At 36.7% G+C, this 22,074-nt stretch overlaps 2 protein-coding genes across 3 annotated transcripts in view; one reads left to right on the top strand and one right to left on the bottom strand.

The window, feature by feature from the left end:
* Positions 1–623: 623 nt before the first annotated feature.
* The window catches only part of LOC139149304 (nuclear receptor ROR-gamma-like), a 32,395-nt gene continuing 10,944 nt past the window's right edge, over positions 624–22,074 (bottom strand). Inside the window, exons 3-9 of one of the 2 annotated variants that reach the window (XM_070721000.1) lie at positions 9,014–9,132; positions 8,557–8,704; positions 6,992–7,896; positions 5,396–5,513; positions 4,715–4,990; positions 2,834–2,914; positions 624–1,413 (exon numbers count right to left, since the gene is read on the bottom strand). In XM_070721000.1, coding sequence (XP_070577101.1) covers positions 1,178–1,413; positions 2,834–2,914; positions 4,715–4,990; positions 5,396–5,513; positions 6,992–7,896; positions 8,557–8,704; positions 9,014–9,132 — 1,883 coding nt within the window. In that variant the 3' untranslated portion in view covers positions 624–1,177. The remainder of the gene's footprint in view (positions 1,414–2,833; positions 2,915–4,714; positions 4,991–5,395; positions 5,514–6,991; positions 7,897–8,556; positions 8,705–9,013; positions 9,133–22,074) is intronic. The other variant, XM_070721001.1, reaches the window with a different exon arrangement.
* LOC139149306 (myosin heavy chain, clone 203-like) overlaps positions 17,287–22,074 on the top strand; it is a 38,693-nt gene continuing 33,905 nt past the window's right edge. The window contains exon 1 of the mRNA XM_070721006.1: positions 17,287–17,349. The gene's annotated coding sequence lies outside the window, so the exon portion shown is untranslated. The remainder of the gene's footprint in view (positions 17,350–22,074) is intronic.

Below are 22,074 nucleotides of genomic sequence, written 5' to 3'. Positions count from 1 at the left end.
TGGCTGCCTGGCGGCCATATTGGATTATATCACAAAAAAAATTGACGTGCATATCTATGACATTGGTCAATGTCCTTGTACCAACTTTGAATAAAATTGGTTGAAACATGTCTGAGTTATGGCCCTGTACATGAAAAAATCGTAATAAAATGGCCGCCTGGCGGCCATATTGGATCGTATCCCAAAACAAATGACGTGCATCTGTATGACATATGAAGTAATCCTTGTACCAAGTTTGAATGAAATCGCTTCTTGCATCTCTGAGATATCTGTGTGAACGGACGGACGGACGCACACACGCACGCACGCACGGATGCACGCACGGACATGACCAAACCTATAAGTCCCCCCGGACAGTGTCCGTGGGACTAAAAAATAAAGTTCAAAGTTTGGGTGAGGCTGAGCTGACGTCTCACATTCTGAAATGTAAACCTTTTGTAGACATGTGCATTCCGAGATCGTAATTTTTATCCATCAATTTGTTTTGTTTTTCAACACACCAGTGCCAAATGATATGTGTACACCAACATAGTCACCCTACCACATCTCTACAGTCAAAAATGACTGGTGCTGAAATTGTTTTCAAAATTGGGAACTAAAGGCTTCTTTCTAGACTTTGTCCGCTCCAAATTCAAGAATTTTAGAACAACTGTAATGAAAACAGCCATAATTTTGAGTCAATTCTGTACAAACCAACAAACATCTCAATCTGCAAGAACCTTGAAGTGTGAATTTGATTATGAGGACCACCAGTCTTACAATAGCTCAGATAGTGTAAGAAATTTGTACAACAGAAAATTTAATCCAATAAAATTCTTTTGAGGCCTTGTTGTAGAACTACTTCTACGAATATCACATACTAGCAGAAGTCATAAATTCTGCTGTGGCAGTACAGAAATTCTAGTATTAAATACTTCAAAGTTAAAACAACAGCATGGACTTACATGCTGAAACACTCCTGTTAAATGCTGCGGTATTTTCTACAAACAAGACATTCTGACAACTTTCATGCAAAATTTAAATTGTTGAAGACAAATAGTTTATCCGGTAATGTCCTGATTAAGCAAATACAGTCTTTTTGTAAAGAGAAAACATGAAACATGTTGAGAAAATATTCTGCTTACAAATGAAGATGTATCTTTGTTAAAAGCAATTGACGATTTTTAAAATACGAAATCTAACTCTCCTTTTCTTTCTTCATGATGTGCAACGGTTCTCTGTCATTCTGAGCCTCTTCAGAATCATTGAGAACAATTTCATGCACTTCCGTCCACAGCGCAGGGAATTTGAGGTCGGGGTGTGTCTTTCTCCATTCTAACACCGCGCCATGGTGTTCCTTTTCTTTCAGTCGCAGCAACAGTTTCAGTTTCAAGATGGCATTGTATCGGTTGCTGGTAGTACCAAAGTCACGCACTGGAAGAGAAAAAAACCACAAATATAAATGACGTTCAGACAAAACACTGAGATGAACAGCTTTTAAAAGAATGTATTTCTTGTCAGCTTTTGTCTGCTCTCTATCATCTTCAATCTACATGTACATGTAGTACAAAATCCCTCTGTGGTTTTGGTAAATACAACAGATTCTACTCAAAACTGACATCTAGCATCATGCATTAGGTTTCTATAAGAGACAAAAAACTACTCATTTTATTGAGCAAGGACTCTAGCTGAGAAAAATTATGTCAATGGCATTCCCTTGAGGACAATCACTGAAATCATCCCTTGACTAATGTGCAATGAAAGCCATGGGAGTATAAGTTCATTCTTATACCATGCCAAATTATGGCACATGGCTCAGGCTATAGGATACTGGTTGCATATGCACTGTGTAGCTCTGCATGAGTGAGCCAATGCAAGTTGTGCAATTTTTGTAGACTTTGAGTACTTTCACAGTCAAACAAAGGTTTTATGGTTTTGACAGAAACCTTGTGCATGATGCTAGCTTCAAGTTTCGGGTTATCATATCTAAACTGCAGAGAAGTTCTGGGCAATCTTCCACCAGGCGATAGAAGCAGGTTTTAGTCTCTTTTGACCAGATGCCATCAAGTACCATTAATTTGAAACTTGTGCAGAAATGGTAAATTTGCATTTGACAGAACACCATTGGTGCGCCCTCTAGGCCAATATGCTACGCCTTGACACAAACATACTGCCTGTGAGGCAAGCAAATTTTTGGGTTTCCACATAAAAGATATAGGGCCGATGACAAAAATTTTCCACAATTCCCTAAATTGCCGCAAAGTTTCCAGAAATCCATGTTTGTTAGAAGGCACACTGAACACTAAATAATGAGGTGGCATGTGGAGTCATTCATCACTTTGTGACTGGCTGTAAATTAAAATGTGCAATAATTGGGTGGGGTTCACTTTAACAAAGTACAGGCTGTTAAATTTAAAACCAAACAACACTCGGATACCATTTGTAAATGATTTGCTGTGGAATCCATGGCTTCAAAAACCCAGCTGACCGTGCATAAAGAGGTTGAGAGTTCACAGAGCCTGACACTGATGGCTAGATTCTAGACTAGAAAAGGTAGGGCACACACAGCAAATATATACCATCAACCAAGCATTAAATTCCAATCTGGCCTCTTCAACAATGTAGGCATGTAAATTGCACATACACAAACCATACCATACATGAATATTCAAATGTGAAAACGCATTTTGGCATATCATCTTTAATACATAAAGTACATGATCTTGGATTTATTAAATATGCACTCTTGAAGATAGATCATCATAAAATGACTTTGCATGTTAAAACAACCCTATGACACTTTCTGGGAGTTGATATCACTATGTAATACTTCATGCATTTGATATTTACTTACCTTGAACATATCTTTCCAGTGCCTCCTCAAGTGCACCTTGGAGATCCGCTACTTTCTCTGGCTCTTTCAAATTTGGCCAATCTAAGAAATAACGAAGACACAGAGGTCAATATCATAAGAGTACATTATTTCTTACCTATGGAAGGATGTTGAGAAGTTCTTGTGATGTAAAGTTCTCAGATAGCAGTATTTAACACTGAAAGTGAACAAATCCAATATACAACATTAAGGATGAATAAATGTTTTGTAGATGCTAGTGGCTTCGCTATTTGACTAGTCCAAATAGATAAGCAAATATTAAAGACGCACTCCATTTGGTAACATTTTTAAAACATATTTTTTATTGCCAACGGTCGATATTTGACATGGCAACTGCACGCGGATCGCGAGATATCGATAAAAACATGTTATTTCCCGAGAGTATTTTTCACATCCCGAAGTTTATGATCGTTTCTGATTATGACACGAAATCCACCGAAGGTTTGTTGTTGTGCTGATTGACGATATTCTAGGGAGTCCATAATAAGTTCGAACGACGCAATTTTACCTCCCACTGCGAAGACGTTATATACAGCATTATGCCTTTACCACAGGTCAGTTTTTGAAAACCTCTTCTTAGCTTTATCGTTGTCATTATTCTAATCAGTTGTATTACATTTTTAAGCAATACCAAATAAACATAAGTTTTTACGTGTTAAATATTAGCCGCCTCCAATGACTACATTTTGTCGTCTGCCAACATTGTACCTATGGTTCGCACGCGCGTGGTATGCGTCTATGCATACCGCGCGGTGCCGCTATGTATCACCGCACGTAACTGGGCTAGTCACCTATGCGAATTCTGGTGGAATCAGCAAAAATTGTTTTTCGTTTTATCACCAAGTCAGTAAGACTCAGCTTTCTCCCACGGGCATGACCAATCACCGAGACAAGTGGTACTGTGCGTACAGCAGCGTCAGTGTAGACTCGTACTCCATAGCTTAGTTGACAATGGCCCCAGTGCCGAACGTTCGATGTTCGGAAGCTGAATTTAGGTGGGCCACCGGAATTCAAACTTTTACTTTTTTGAAGACATGTTTTTATCGATATCTCGCGATCCGCGTGCAGTCGCCAAGTCAAATATCGACCGTTGGCACTAAAAAGTGTGTTTTTAGAAATGTTACCAAATGGGAGTGCCACTTTAATAATGCACTTTTTTATACGTATGAAAGACTAGAAAAACAAGACTGCTAGCACTATAAAGTCTTCTTTTCTAAGACTGTAATCTGGTCAGACAACTTTTTACAAAATATACGCAGACTACATGTCGACCTTGACAGGCTGTTTTGACCTGCAACAGATGCACAGTAATTTGAATATTTAGATTTATCAACGTTGATGAATTTTCTTTACGTCACATCTTTTTTACAGTAAAGTCAAAAGTATGAATATCATTAACATAAATGGTCAAATGAAAACAGGAATTATACTAGCTATCGCAAAAATTGATAAAACTGCCTGAAGAATTTTGTATTTGGATGAAATAGAATCACTTTTTCTTTCTGTCTTCGAAACATCAAGTGAAAACCTTTCTGCATATTATTGAACATTTGTAAAAGGGCTGCACTGGTCTGACATGTTAGATTAGCAGTTTCATTTGCCTGTTACACCACTTGAGGGCGCTGTTACTGGAAGTTCAACAGCACAAACCTTGTAATTGTTGGCCATGTCACTGGACAAACAGATAGGATTAGTACATATCTTGATGAAAGATTCCTTATACCGGTACTAATAGTAGTCTATATTCACAAGACACAATGTAAGTGACACTGCAAACAAATGGTTGCATGTGTCACACATTAAATCCACAGAGGACTTTGCCCGAGTATAAAGTCAGATTACCTGAAGCCACAACATGGAGGGCTGTTAAAAATCCAGTCTCGGTATGGTCAAGATCCAAAGATTTGAAAATTTCAGCCACACGACATGCTTTGTCAGCTAATAGGTAAAATGGTGAGAATTCCCTCTCCAAGAGCTCTAGTTCTTCATCACCTTCTAAGTACCATCGGAATATCCTGCCGGAGTTGATGTAGTCCTCCGCTGCTACAGTCAGGGTCACCTGACACATCCCACGCTGGATAATCAGAATTTGATCTTCAACCTGAAGTTGACGGAAACCTGGAAAACAAGATATCATAGATGAAATCATTGATGAAAACGAGATATCAGAGATGAAATCACATGCTTAAACTACGCCATAATGATATTGTTTCCTTTTGCATATTACCATAATTGCTCTTTTAGTTTTACAATGGTAATAAATATTTATACGTCTGTCACAATGCAATACCAGTATTCAGAGCACAGTCAAAAAGGTGTAACAGCTGGCATATATGAGAATTATAAATCCCAAAGGAGCTCAAATCCATGAAACCTGATTTCTGTCTTCATTCCAGACTTTTCCAAGTTGGTACTTACTAAATTTGTGCTCAATCAATGCAGGCATATAAAAGCATAGACCCTTTTCTGGGGTCTATGGTAAATGCAAAGATGAGGGCGCACTAGAATTAGTGAGTGGAATACCTGGTATTTTCTTTGTGAATGCCAGAAGGCTATAGACATTATTCATGAAGGATGTCATAATCTTATCCCAGAGATTGATAACGTCAACCACGGTGATTTCTTTCTTCATCCTGGGAAACTGTGGGAGAAAGTGGAATGATTGGAAGAGTTTTTAAAAACCGTGGTAACAAGTGAATGATAGGTGATTTCTGATGACGCTTGACATGATAAAGCATTGACAGACTGGGTTGATTAAAAAGAATAATGAATGATATTCACTCATGTTGATTACATTTAAAACCAGTACAACAGCATGATTTGACAGGAGGACAAGGCTGAAATAACAGAAGATATTAATGATATAGAGTAGAGGGAAATTACCAAAGATTGCTGGTAGTTTTTGTCCAGGTCATGCTAGAGGTAAAGAAAACAACATCGCAATGCCTGATATGTATTGTGTAGGGATTACATTTCTCAGATGGCAAAACAGCTGGTTGGAGATGACCGTCATCGAAGTGATAATAAGTATGCATGATGGCATACTTATGAACCTTTCCCAACATTGTTTTTGTATCAGGCTGGACAAAATCTAACTGCCAAACTTGGCATATCCTGGTAAATTGTGGTAGCTACAAAAATTTAGCCAAAATCAATGAAGTAAAATCAAAAAGAAGATACATGTAGCAATGTTAAAGAGTAGGTTGATATTTTGAGCTATGTGTAAGTTTTTGCTGAAAAAATATCAGCAATCAAGATTTGGCAATAATAGTGTTACTTGCAAAAAATTTCAAATTTGGACTGCACTGAGATCCACAGTTTATGACACTTTTACAATGCAATCGGGAGTAACAGCTGTTAACAAATGTGGTTTCTGTTTATACTGGCAAGAGGCATGGCATACAGATATACAGTGAAAACAATACCAGTCAACATGCTTTCATATTTTTGAGTATTGTCAATCTTGGGTATTGTCAATCTTGTAAACTACTGCCATCAAAGACTGCTTAACCCTAGAAGCAATCATTTACACAGGAGACAAAGTTACCAACATTTCGTCATGCACAATAACACTACAAGTCATCTCAGGTCCTGACAAAAGACACTTCTTCCTGCACTATGGAGACTTATGAAATTTCTATTGCACTTCTCAATGAGTGAGAGTCATCAAAAGTCTGACACGTTTCTTCTGTCCTTAAAACTACTGTTATCACCATGGTAATATTATTCTGCTTCTGATCAAGGAAAAAGCAACATAATACGACTTTCTGAGAGCAACACTCCCACTACTTGATGTGATTTTTGGTCATTCTGTTTCCATAAAGTTTAATATTGATTACTATGCCTTATATTGTAGACCCTGATGTAAATGGGTTTCTAAGTTTGCATGTACCTTGTACAAGTGATACATCAGATGTTTCATATTTGACGACTATTTGACGACATTTGACGATGTCATTGAAATGTTTTGGTATTCCGTCATGAAAGTCGAGAGCAAAGTGGTGAATGATGAACACAGATAGGGTTTAGCAACAGACACAGAAATATCCAAATTGCGATATAACAATGAAAGGTGACTATGTGACTAAATGTAAGTATACAAGTAGAGAGTTAGCATACAGAGTGAAAACTTGATGGCTGCTTTACCCCATTATACATTGGTTCCATCTCTGAATACGCTTTAATAATTTCATCGATAAAGTGAGCGGTGGTGTCATCCAGTACGGGAGGATTCTCTCCGATGATTTCCGCGGTAGCACTGTTCAGTATGGACAAGTCTTCAATTTGTTGCAAGGCGTCATGGAAGGCTAGTGGCATGCCGACCCCTTGGTGTGACTGGTGTAACGTGGATGACGATGTGGATGATGACGATGACGATGATGAGGTTGTGGAGGATGGTGATGACATTGACGATGGTGATGAGACACCGTTTTTAGAAATTGGAGAAATCGGCGCCAGTACACTGCCTCTCCCATTGGTTAAAGAGAACTGTTGAGATATGCCATTGCCATTAAAAGATTGTTCTGGGGTCGTTAAATCAGTTCTGTCACAAGTTTGCACCGGAGACCAAGGACCAGTTCCAGGCTGTCCTTCTACTTTCACTTTAAGCACTGGGGGAACTATCATCGTGGTCGGCAGATCCACCTGCGGGGCAATCACCCTACTGGGTGGAGTTTTCTGTGGGGGTGGAACCCGACTAAGTATCGTCCTTTGAAGTGTGACTGTCTTTCCAGGTGGCTTTTTCAATGGAGCCAACTGGATAGGACTACGGATCGGTTCCTGAATCCTGCCAGGATAGCCCGGAGAGGCAGGTGATCTCGGTGACATGGATCCCGGTGACGATGACACTGAAGAAATCGACTTTGGAGACCAGACACTCGGTGAAGCAGATCCTGATGATGTCGGTGAAGGAACAGATTTTGGAGACCACACACCAGGTGGCGATGGCAAGCTCCCGTTACCAACCTTCTGTTTTGTCATTATCAGAAACTTCTGATGATTTGACTGCCTTCCCATTTGTATTGCTGAAAAAGTTCAACACAAAGCCAAGGGCCTTTTATAGTACATGTATATCTGGTTTACATGAATACATGTACCAACTGAGCAATCTCATCTCATAGCAAATCAACCTTTCTTTATTTATATTCATCTTATAATATCCTTAATAACAACACAAATGATGACAAAACAACAACAACAACAACAACAATAATAATAATATCAGTGGTAGTTGTTTTTGAGCTATAGCAAAGTCCAGCAGCATTATTATGTACTCTTTGCCACTTTCTTGCAGAGATTTGGACAACCAGAAAGGTGAAGTACATGTAAATAGGCCGAGGTGAGAATTTGGTATCTTTGGGACTGAGTAAGTGACAAATGGAAAACACAACATGGTACAGATGTAATTTGTCTGAGCTGCATTGATGCTACTTTGAAACATGGGCAACCTGGAGCAGCAAAAAAACAAGACTTCATGGAAACTGTATCAACATTGCCTTTCACATGTATCTTTGATAAATTAAAATTCAAATGACTGAAATAATACACAAATATTAAAAGAGTTACACATTTTTTCAAACATGTACAGTATGAATGACTTTATTCATTTTTTAACTTGTTAAATTATGTAAAAACAACTACAAGAGCAAAATGACAATCTATAATGAAAATATACGTCTACTTACATTCAACCGCCATACCAGCTTCACGACATTTTTGAAATCTACAATACTGACAAGAGCTTCTTGTTCCCGGAGTTATCAGACAGTTTTTGTTTTTCTTACATTTGTACTCCTGACTGTTTCTTTCTTGAACACTCCTTCGGAAGAAGCCCTGGAATGATATGACCACAACAGTTCAAAGTACAAGCTTCGATGAATTCATGATTTGTTTATTTGTATTTGAATCTTTACAATCTGCATGTCTTGCACTTGTTCCCTAACTTGTCTGTTTTTCAGTACTCCTAATGCCTCTCTATACCTCACAGTAACTCTTTTTTTGAGCGAAAACAAAAAATTCTGATAAAGCATTGCATTATTGCCTTTACAATGCTGAATGTATTCCAATAAGTGAAATGACTAGCAAAAATACACAGTTATTTGACCCATTTGCGACGTTTGAACTTGCAGTTTTGTCTTTTACCTTGCATCCTTCACACGTTATGGCACCAAAATGTAGCCCAGAGGACTCGGCTCCACACACTTGACATGGTGTCTTGGGAATATTCTTCAAATCTAACAGGCTCTGTGCTGCTGGAGTACCTAAAGTGAGGGTATTGTGAAGATAAAATCAGTCTGGTAAGTTCTTCCTCTATACTGAAAATGAAAGATTCATATCAAACCAAAAAAGAAAAATATGTAGGCATTTCATACTGCGTTTCTTCCAAAAATAACTGAACACTGCAATTCATTAGCATTTTATCATTTTTTTATTTTGGCTTGTAAGATGCACTTACAAGATGCAACTACCGATATGAAAACGATAAAAACAGAAAGTTATTCTGACACACATCAAAATCATGACAATTTCAGTGTTCAGAACTGGTTAATTTTTATGTAAATTCTCTGCCATGTGTAGAGCACTGACATTTTTTATTTGTGTGGGAGTGAAAAAAAAGGGTGATGCAACTTCTCTAGCTGGAAGTACACACGGAAGAGAATGTAACTTCTTTTTGGCCTAATAGGTCTTTTGCTGTGCAACGGACCAATTAGCATCAAAACTTCCCTTTTTCATTCACATATGAACGAACTTTATCATGAAATACTTAAAAATAAATATGATTATCAAAGCACTCTTTCAAAGCAACTAGTACACACTGTAATAAGAAACACAGACTACAGTATGTCTGAATCTCACGTAAGCTAAGTCTTCATTAGTCATACATGTACAGTATTTAATGTTATTGGTGATACATGTATTTAACCCTTTGAACCCGGCTCGGACATAAATGTTCGATGACGTCATAGAGTACAAAGGGGTCAGGGTGCATAGGGTTAATACGTCTTAAACATACAGAAAAACTTGAACAATATTTCTTCTTGGCATCTGTGTTTTGGAACCTTATTGCTAATCTAGTGTTGTCTTATTTACTCTTTCCTAGACTACATTTTCCGTATTACATGCACTGATATTCACTGATTCTGGTGTTTTTGCTTCAATTGTTGATATAACAACACAAGTTTTGGAGTTACATTTTCTGGCAACATTTGTGCTCTCCTTGGATACAATTCCATTGAGCTATGTGGCTATAAACTGCCCTTAACACAAGTATTAAATTCTCTTCCAAACAAAAACCACTGATCTACTGACACCAGGTGAATTCAACTTTGTACAGAATATCTATAAATTATGGTATGTGGTACCATGACATTGCAAGATATGATGATGACAGTGGTTAATCTGATTTTCTTTCTTGTCATGACAATCATAAAGCCGTCACTGCTCTATTTTCAAATCATCCTCATAACTAGATGTGTTCATTAATTTTACTATCATTGATATACATTCAATGGATAACCAGATAATATATGCTGGGTATAATACAGGTAGGTTTAACCTCAGAGTTATAGTAACAGACTCTGACTCGGCTGTTTTCGCCTAAGTTTGTAAGTTTTCAAATTTACATTTCTCTAGATGGTTTTTCACACATTTCTGAAAACCAGAAGGCACTCTGAGCATATATGTTGTATATAGTGTCTCTATCTGATGCTAAGATATGCAAAACATGTACCCTGTAGTAAGTTAGCAAATTGTGATGTACAGTGTGCCGCAAACCATCAGCAAAGTCCACCTTGAGTCAATGAAGTAAAACACCCATGCTACTGGAATGTATTTTATGTTCATGAGATGGATCATTGTATAGGTACTTTGAATAGGCAATGCCTTATACCTTTTGGAAAAGTTGCTAATTCCTATAGCAATTTTTCATGCTTGAAAAGTTTTGCTATGTCTCTACAAAAGAGAAAATTCAAAAAGCAAATTTTAGACATAATTTTCATGCACTAGTACATTTATGAACATTTTACATGGTTTTTTATTCCTTTTATAAACAGGATTTTCCACCAAGACATTGAGAATATATTTTTCTAAACCAAATTTCAAATTCATGTTCCTTGAACTCATCGTGGCCATCTTCTCAAAATAAAGAAATATGATGAAGAACAATCTTCTGATAAATTTGGTGCTTCAAACATGTTCTTGAGGAAATATTTAAAATAGATTTGAAGAATACAATAAAGAATTTCGCATATAACACAACATCATGTGTTGTTATTTGAGGGTAGCTGGCCATCTTGACGTTTGAAATGGTGTCTTCTGCAGCAGGGCAACTACACCTAATTTTCCATATTCAATCTATGACGTTTTCATTGTATTTCAATCAGGATGGCAAAAATTGTCACTCACAAATGTCTTTTGAATAGAAACCAGAAAAGTGCAAACAAACCATTGGTAAATTAAGATCTCTCCGAGTTGCTTTGGATGATTGATACCGTTTTTGCAGTCTGTCAGATTTTCCCCTATTTCTACAAAACATAGTCGTCTGATAGGAAGCAAGAAGTCCTTTCTGATCAGCTTGGAAATGAAAAATGGTTTGTCGAGCAAAACTCATCAGCCTTGAACTTGGAACAAATGTCAGCTCCTCCCAAAAGGCAAGTACTTAATTGCTTTTCAAATCAATAATTTTGAAATGTCAAAGTTGATCCTACTCAGAGTGCATAAAAACACATCTGGTCTATATGGACTCTTTACTCTTTGAATTTGTGGCCCTACAGACAAACATGTTGACAAAATTGCCCATTAATATCATCAAATGTGACTGTACATCATTACCGTTTCAAATATCTGTGATAAAATACCGTACCTTTATCCTATCTCAAAAGAGTGCACTGATGGGAATGTGTCTTTCATTGCAATCATGTCATTGACAGAGCCTAATCTATATCTTTTGCCACAGGACACCATTTGCATTGACAGCACAAAATGATGTCGTTTATATCGTTGCTAGACTGACAACAATGGATGAGTTCAATCTATCTTGGTTCATATATCAACCTCAGCGTGGACTTGATGTGTCCCATACACAAGACTCAATTGTACAGGAAGCAAAAGCAAGGCAATAAACAAGCTCTTTGGGTTTATGCTAGTACGGTATATGGATCTCACTGGTCCTTGGGTCTTAATTGTATTCCATTTATCAGTACCGCACTCTGTCTCTGTTGAGATCACTCTTTCATATTGAAATAAATTGATATTAAATTATACAATAAAAGATATATGTCCATGTATTGTTAAATCTCACAAATGCAAATATGATAATATAGATGCCTATGTACAATAAAAGGAATACCATGTATCTTATTTTTGTTTTACTTATTAACATCCATCTACAGTACTAAAACAAATTACTTTTCCAACATGTGACATCATCTCTACAAAGCCTGAGTGTAATGTGGAAAGCCTGAATGCTTCCATGTGAATTAGGTAAAATAAGTGGTCAGGACCACTATTGGAGAATCTGCTTCAAATCAGTAGACTACACGTACAATGTACCACAGGAAAATCTGTGCTAAACTTGCCATGTCAGAATTAATGGACATCAGTGCAGTAGCATGTGTACATTAGCATATGCAAATTCACAGCACTGCCATGTCAATGTTGAGGACTACCATATACCATCTACAGTATGCGCAAAATTTGCTGCGAATCCGTAGCCTCTACCACTCGGGTAGGTTGGTCATTGGAGTGGTAGGGCTACGATGTGTAATACGCAAATATCGCACAGGATACGGCCTTGGCCAGAAATTTTCAAAGGCACAAATTTGACATAACTTTTCAAAAAGGACCGTGTCCGGTGTTCATATAACCTACCCGCTCAATAATTACTCGGTATTTGTCATTTTTCTCTCCTCCAAATGGATTTTTCGCAGCAAGACCGACGATCGCCTTGCTTAACCGCCATCTTGAATTTAAAGCTGCTTGACCCATGACGTCATGCAAGTCTCGCAAGTTCCCGTTCCTACTTCATTTGAGATATCAACAAACAACACGTGCGCTGACTAGTATTGCTGTCTCAGCGTTGTCGGCTACGTTATGCGAATTTTCGCGTGGTAAAAAGTGAATGAATAGAAAGCAAATTACTTTTAACTTCAAAAATTGTGAATAAAATATGTAATAAGTTTATAAATAAAATAAATTGTTGAATGACACTAAACTTGTCCAACTATTATCCATCATGCAAATTATGTTAAATTCCCCAGAGAATTTTACATTATCAGATCATGATGTTCTCCATCACATGTAACACAAAATAAATGCAATGATCCTTTTATTTACCATATCGTAATATTAAACAAACTTGGTAGAGCTGATGTGCGGAGTTGCCCTTATTTTCCTTTACATCTTTCACATTTTCTGTTTTATGAATCTGCCTTCCGATGGAGACTCGTCTGTAACGTTTTGCTCTCTCCTCAAAGACTTCTCCACAGTTCATACATTTGACCTCCATAATGTTTCTGAACTTGAACTGAACCAACATCCTAACTCCTTACTAAATTTCAAATGAAGGACCACTTATTATTATTATATCCTTTATTAATCCAATATAAAAAATTGAAATGTGTTGTGGTGTACACAGTCTAAAAAGAAATATTCCACAATAGATAAAATACAAAGAGATCACACAGATTAAAAAGCACAGTTCCAAATAACAGACAAAGCACTTGTCGTACAACAACAATACAATTTAAATAATTCTAACAGTAGCCATTAATGAGTTTGTTTTTTTGTTTTTTTTCACCTGTTAGAAAATTGGTTTAGAATTCTCACTGCTGAGGGAACAAAAGTATTTCTAAACCTGTTTGTGTGGCACCTTTATTGAATAGTATCTGGTACCAGACCTCATTTTAGTGAAATTACTATTCAGTTGATGCGTTTTGTCAGACAATATAGTTGTAGATTTGTTTTTCACTGATTTCATATACAAGTCATCAAAACTATACAATTGTACGCCTAGAATATTCCTAGCAGCTTTGATGATACGATTTATCTGAACTTTATTAGAAGAGGAAATACTACCGCCCCAGCAAGAAATACAATAACAGATGATTGACTCAACCGTTGATCTGTAAAACATATGCAAACTGTTCCCGGATACACCAAATCTATGCAACTTACGCAGAAAATACAATCTTTGCTGACATTTACGGTTTTACATATTCACATGGTCATCCCAAGAAACCATGTTTGTAAGAAGGATCCCAAGATATCTATAACTATTTACCCTTCCAACCTCCTAACCTTTGATTTTTAACGGAGGTGGACTGATTTTGTTTTTCCTGAAATCAATTATCATTTCTTTTGTTTTCTTTACATTCAAAAACAAGCTTAAGTTATTATCATCACACCATGTAACCAATCTGTCCACTTCTTGCTTATAGATTGTGTCCTGATCTGCTGTAATGAGGCCAATTAAAGACTTGTCGTCAGTAAATTTGTAAAGCTTATCATTACTGTCCGCATGTATGGTGGAACAATCAGATGTAAATATGGTAAATAATGACGGTGATATAACCGAGCCTTGAGGCGAGCCGGTATTTGTCAATCGCACATGCGATCGTATTGAATTTACCTTGACAAACTGTGGTCTCCCAACCAAAAAATCTGCAACCCAATAAATTAACTGCCTGTTTACTGACATATTTTTCAATTTTCTGATTAATAAGTTTGGTGAAATAGTATTAAATGCATTTGAGAAGTCCACAAATAAAATTCGAACAGATGCATTGGAAGTATCAAGGTGTTGTGTGAGGGTATGTAGAAGACAGAGAACTGCGTCTTCCGTACTCCTGTGTTGGCGGTAAGCAAATTGCAGTGGATCTTGGTAATGTTCGAGAAACCAAATATTTTAGGAGGATTAACGACTCAAGATGTCGTAATGATGTGCGCCTGCATTATACAATAATTTTTATACAACTATTTTTATACAATTATGTTTATTTATAAAACAAAAGACTCTTTCATAATATGCATGTCAAGCCCCCTCCCCCTTCCAAATTAAAAAAAATGAAATATAAAAAAGTGCAAAAACACAACTCATTCCCAATTTCTTTTCTTTTACTTCCTTTTATTTACAATATTTACATTTCCGGGTTTTTTTGCGAAAATACGCACAACGTTGCCGACAATGCGAAGTGTGAAAGACGATGGTCGAGCGCACGTGTTGTCTGTTTACGTCTGAATGCAAATAAACTAGAACGGGAACGTGCGAGACTTGCATGACGTCATGGGTCATGCAGCTAAAATTCAAGATGGCGCTGACTTCAAGGCGATCGCCGGTTACAGTTGGAAAAACCCGTTAAAAGTAGGTAAACTTGAGGAATACCTAGACATCTTCCGATGGATAGATGCTAAATGGACTTTGGACCAAGTCTATGGAAATTATTTCTGTAAAGATCGAAAATTTGGCATTCAATTCGCGCCGTTCGAAATTCCGTGCGCATCGGCATAGTGCATGTGTAATACTATCCTGTGCGATATTTCAGTTCTTCACATCGCAGCCCCCACTCCCAGCAGAACACGTCAAGGAGTGGCAGGGCTCGTTTTCGCAGCAAGCGCAAATATGAAATACCCTGCTAATGGCTACGCTCCATGCAAAATCTGTTATGTTAGAGTGCAATATGTGAACAAAACAGCTGACATATATCATTTGAGGTTACAAAAGGTCAGGGACAGCCATCGACATCAGAAAACTATGACCTGTACATGTATGGGCCTTGAATATAAGTGCATTGCACTATTATGTAGCCACTTTGCCGCATCATGGATCAACCTTAGCCAGCTTTCTTGTAATTTATAGATTCTACTTTTACCATAAGGTTAAACATACATGTATGTCCCTAGTTTGAAAGTAATTTTTTTTGCAATTGCTTAATAGGAAACCACAAGTGTCATTTAAAATGCAGAAGTTATGAGTTTTTAAAACAGATAGACTACACCCTACATTGGACGCATTTTTTTATAATTTTTGTTCAAGAAACTTTCAAAGCTTTGAACTGCAGAGTGAGATTTTGATATGATAATTTCACAATAATTTAGCTTTTTGATAAAAATATTGAGTTATTTAATCATGTTTGCATATCAAGATGCAAAATATTTATAGTCATGATTAGGGTGGCAGGGTCAAGTTTTCCATGTCTACTGCGATGTGTATGAATGTATCAGAAATGGATCGGTCAAATGTGCTCATCTTGTTTTCAATTGCATTGTGTCACTGTCCTGTTGACTACGTAAAATTTTTGACATGTACTTAATCTAGAATTGACAGTTTATCATGGGTGAAAAGAAACAAGGATTATATGTGAACAATTTACTACATCGACTTAGGATTGGTTTCATTTTTATCAGTGAAATAAGTAGTAAATGACTAACTGATAAAGTAATTGTAATCATCTGGACACCACATTACCTTATCAAACTAAAATAACAAAATTATCCTGTGAAAAGCAAAACCAGACTACACATTAAATTTCCATGTTCCATACAAGGCACTGCTTCATTCTGATTTGAATATTACCATGGTTTCATGAAATAGCAAACAAAGGGAAACCATGACAACAATTTGTGAAACAAATAACAGCATCCAAAAGCAAAATGGCAAAACAGCTCATGCATTACACCAAAGGGCATTCATTCATGAGGCCCTGTCAAGCGTACATTCCAATTTCTGAGTGACATGTTTAGGGTTATAAGACTGTACTTGAAATATACAAACCTTCTCTACTCAGAGCATTGAAATTTATTTACTGATTTAGGATCAATTTGATGATATAACAGGAACTTTGTGGCAGCGTTGACCAGCAAATGATTCATAATTTGCCATACAATGTTACCCTCACTCTGACAATCACCTCATAATGACAGAATGGATCCCTACAGCTCATCCTGACCGATGATAATATCATTAATTTACATTTTTTTTCAAAGTTTTAATGTCCTGAAATGATGTAAACAGATGCACATGAAACATCATCAGCTTTTGGGTGTTCCTGAACGACATTTTAAGCTCAAAAGTAAACCGCATGTAACAAACTGGCTGCCACTCTTAATCTAAAGATACCCGAGACATTAAAATTAGAATGGCTGAGAGGAATGAAGCCATTTTGTCTCACAACATGTATTTGCACTGTGCCTGTACACTGCAGATTTTTGGGTTGTTTTCCTATACCAGCTGTTCTTGTAACTTTTATTTCAGGCTGCAGTGAAAACCCAGGACACATGATCCGTGGGCAAAAAAGTAGCAAGCACATGGCGTGACTATATGATGTCACCATTTGAAATTGAAACTTCTAGTATAAATGAACCAAAAAGCCACCAATCGTGTATGCCATGCCACAATGATGCACAGATCAAAATACACGCCAGCGAGCTTTTCTAAGCACAGCAAGTGTTGGATGAATGATGCTGCAATAGCACATTAGACTGTAAGTACTTCTTATAGGGTGAGTTTGCTGTTTTCCTCTCACAGTGTGTAGCATGAAATGGCGGAAGTGAAACTGTGTTACAGCTGTGGTGACGTGGTACAGGTTTTTGAATGAAGTCTGTTTACTTTAATATTTCAATATTCATGCACATAAGGGCATAGCTTCTAGGTGTAATTTAGACTGGAAAGATCCGTGGCTTAAGGTAGGGCGGTTCCCATCCTCAAAGAGGAATCTTCCACGGATCTTCCAGTCTGGGCATGATTATGCAAATTCAACAAATCAGCTATCACCAAAAATCACAATCTATGCCTTGTGTCATATCTGCATTGATATCATGTGCTGCGGGAGACACATGACTTTGTGTCATGTCTGGTGTGGTATAATTGACACTCATTGAGATATGATATGAGAATAGGTGATATTGGGTATAATATCATATCAGTATATTGATGATGCAAATACAGCAATCTGACTGGTCAAGAGGTGAAAAGAACTGTGGTATATTCGTGATATACCATGGCTGGCACACATGCGAGCTCTCGGCTTGAGCAAAAATTCTTTTATGACATTCCATGCCACAATTTAAATATACTGTTATGATGTATTAATAGTAATTAATCACACCCAGTGACGGTATACCACTCGGTGGTATACCATTGCTGGGTGTGCTTTATTGCTTAATTACATCATACCAGTATATTGATGGTACAAATACTGCAATCTGATTGGTTGAGATGCGAAAAGAACCGTGGTATATTGGCAATATACCACGGCTGCCACACGCGTGAGCTCTCAGCTAGAGCAAAAATCTGTTTATGACATTCTACGCCAAAATTTCAATATACTGTTTTGATATAATAGCAATAAATCACACCTAGTGACAGTATACCACTCGATTTTGACCAGTTCACTTCATATATGCACTCGCTATTGCTCGTGCTTATATGTCGTGAACTGGTCAAAATCTCGTGGTATACCATCAATGGGTGTGTTTTATTGCTTAATTATATTACAGCTTTGTCAATACCGGTACCAGTGAATTTTGATAATGTATCCGATTATCCAGTATTGTGTCCCCAGATGTTTTCTACATCTAATAAATTCCCTGGCGTTGCTTAAACTACAAAATAATAGCAATAATGTACCCCTCCGGCCAATAATGGACACAAGCAAACTTTGCACTCAATAACTCAAACAGCAGATTACTCAAAGAATTACAAAAATTTGACAGTCCAAAAATCTATCCCAAAAGGCAGAGTTTACCTTAATGTAGTGTGAACCTCGATCAAATAAGACTTAAACTTTTGCGCAAATCAAAATAAAATCGGAGGTCACCGTGCAAATTTGGTACTAGAAAAACAAACTACCAAAGATTTACTTATATTTGAAATTCAAAATGGCCACTATCCCTGTGTTTCTCTATGGAGAATTTAAAATATTACATTTTTAAAAATAGTGACAATAATCACTGTTCGCTCCCATACAGTTATCAAAACAAACCAACAATTGTATGAAACATGGACATACACATACAGACAGACTGACATTCACAGACTGGCACAGAGTGATGACATTGACCCCAAGTGTGCCTTGGCCCATGAAGAGTGATAAAGATATAACAAAAAGCTGAATGTAATGATAAAATAGTTAAGTATAGGCCTACAGACACTGAGGGTGAATATGTTACAGCAATTTGATTAGTTTCTTTTCGTTTTCTACTTCTGTGATAATTTTTAAGACAATCAAACTGCAAGGCAGTTTTAATATGTATTGACAAACATGTTATCTTTTACAAGCACACAGCAAACTGTTCATGATTTTTCATTTACAATATTTGACATAGACTGAAATACATAACATGCAACCAATGTTTACACTTTGCCCATGCACCAGATACATGGAGAGATTTCAACATATAATCATCAACTCAGAAACCCTACAGGGAAAAGTAAACATTGTTTTCTTCCAGAACAGCTGGTACATCCACATCTGAGCAACATACAAACTTAACCAATTACACAAGGATGATGACACAAGAGATAAAGTTAAGAAATTTAACTGTGGTGAACTTGACTATTCCTTTCAAATCCTTACCTAACTTGATTGACATCTTAAACTAAAATACACTGCATGGTTAATTGCACACAAAAATACATCAGGGGTGTACCATTTGATAAAAGGGGGTTGTCTGGAAGATTGATGAGGAACATTCTTTTTTATCCGATACATTGTACATTCTTTTTTTCCCACTATCCCACCTTTTTTTTTGACAAACCTTCTGTGGCTGATTTTTTTATTGACATTTGTTTGGATTTTTTTCAAAATCTGCCAGGACCCCCCCTCCATCACTCTTTAACATTGAAAAAAACTTTGAATATATTTGTTGGAAACCAAACCTGCTGAAATCACCTCAGCTATGTTTTCTCATTATTTTTTACCGCATTTCAACACCAAATACAGTTTACCATTTCAAATGCTTACTGAATCACCGCATTATCTTGAACATAGGGCCAATGTCCCTGAAGCTACTATAGACATGGATACAAAATTAAGTATTTCCTGACTGTATGAAATCATCTCACTAAGGTCATCCTAGGGACCTGTTAGCCAAATATTAAAGCTGTCTGACCAGCGGTTTTGAAAAAACAAGCGACCCAATAGTCGACAGAGCTCTGCTGTGTTATGTAGAGAGCAACTTTTCGTGACATGTATTGATGAAGAAGGTTGAGATCTTTGATAGCTCATTGCAGGATGGCCTGACCTAAAATGGCAAAATTAGCTGCAAAATGCAAAATTGATGATTTCATCATAATTATGTATAAAAATGTATACCAAATATCAAAGCTATCACATGACTAACTTTTGAGAAACAAATATTTTGACCAAAACAGCAAAAATTGACTCAAAAATACAAAAATTGAAGATTTCATCAAATTTCACTATATCACACTAAGAGAACCCCTAGGAACCTGTATACCAAATATCAAAGGCATCAGACAAGTAGTTTTTGAAAAACACTTTTTGACCAAAAACGGCAAAAATTGCACCAAAAATACAAAATTGCAGATTTCATCATATATTCTATATATCATATTAAGTTTATCTGTAGGAACCTGTATACCAAATATCAAAGCTGTCAGACGAGCGGTTTTGATGAAATAAATTTTTGACCAAAAATGACAAAAAATTCCTTAAAAATACAGATTTGCATATTTTATCACAATTGAATAAATCCAAGTTGGGTTATCCCTAGGGATCTGTATACCAAATATCAAAGCTGTCTGACCAGCGGTTATGAAGAAGAAGATTTTTTACCAAAAACGCCTTTTTTGGCACTAATTTGCATATTTTTGGCAATGACAACTTCATTTGAACAAAATCTCATCTACAGCCCATCATCCATGTACACACCAAATATCAAGATGAAATGTGCAGCGGTTTTGGAGTTTTTGATGTTGACGGACAGACATACAGACATACAGACATACAGACATACAGACACACAGACATACAGACATACATACATACATACAGACATTTCCCTAGCCTATAAGAATAGCTTCCATTGCCATATATACATATGGCTATGGGAGCTAAAAACTAAGATGGTGAAAATTTGTATTACACCAAGAGCACTGAAATGAGCCCCTACAAGTGTTAGATCAGAAAAGAATTGTAAAAGTTTGAGAGTCCAAATGTCTGTCCCTAAGCGCATTCTACCTTTGAGTTTAACTGACTACAATTACCCAATATGTATCAGAGATGTTGTGAACATATGGGATCTTGTCATAATTTTCCTTCACTTAAGATATATGGTAATCCATTATGACAGCAGAAATTTCTGGTATATAGGTAGTAAAAAGGGTTAAATATCAAAAGATATTCCACAGAAAATATATATCAATTATACTTTTAATGGGTCAAAGTGGAAATGAGGTTACGATCACTGAGAGTTCAGTCTAGGGTCATCAGGACTCTTTGACATAACTGTTTACGCATCGTATAGAGTTCGGTAGGAATGTTTGCAGTGAATGTTAGCAATATCAAGGCTTTAGGAAAAAATCTCTGGCGCGTCTGCTGGATTGTAACAGCAAAATTGTGACAGTTGAGCAAAAAAGTGATATATGAGATCACGTATCAATAGACACTGGTGTGTGTGATCTATCTGATAAATAGAACAGCTGACATTTGATACAGAATTGTGACCTGTTTTTTTCACTCAATTCATTCCCCTGGTCTGATAACCTATATACACATACTGTGTACAATGTGAAGGACGCTAGTCATTACACTGAGGTGAAAGCTGCAGTGTTTAATGTATTTTACATATGAAACTACTTGAACTGACAAATTATGTGAGGGTGAATTGCACAATTGTCACTTTACGAAAGCATAAACTTCACTTATTGTACATCCTTCAAACAGTTGCTTCAGTACTGAACATTATGACACACCATTCATCCAATGAAGCCATGCAATGCCAAGAAGATTTGATTATATAGATGCAACGGAGAATAGCAATCGTAAGACTATCTGAAATAGTACTTTTGTTGAATAGGTATACTTAATAACTCACTCTTAACTTGCAATGGTTTATGGTCTATTTGTGTACATAGGAGTACAGGACAAACTCCTAAAAATGAATAAATAAACTGCCTGACAATGATTGATAGATAATTTCTTTACAATTGCTATGAATGGTCTTTGTACATGTGACTATAAAAT

This window comes from Ptychodera flava, chromosome 14 (genome assembly GCF_041260155.1).
Source record: "Ptychodera flava strain L36383 chromosome 14, AS_Pfla_20210202, whole genome shotgun sequence".
Taxonomy (NCBI): Eukaryota; Metazoa; Hemichordata; class Enteropneusta; family Ptychoderidae; genus Ptychodera; species Ptychodera flava.
This window is presented reverse-complemented; position numbering and strand designations above follow the sequence as displayed.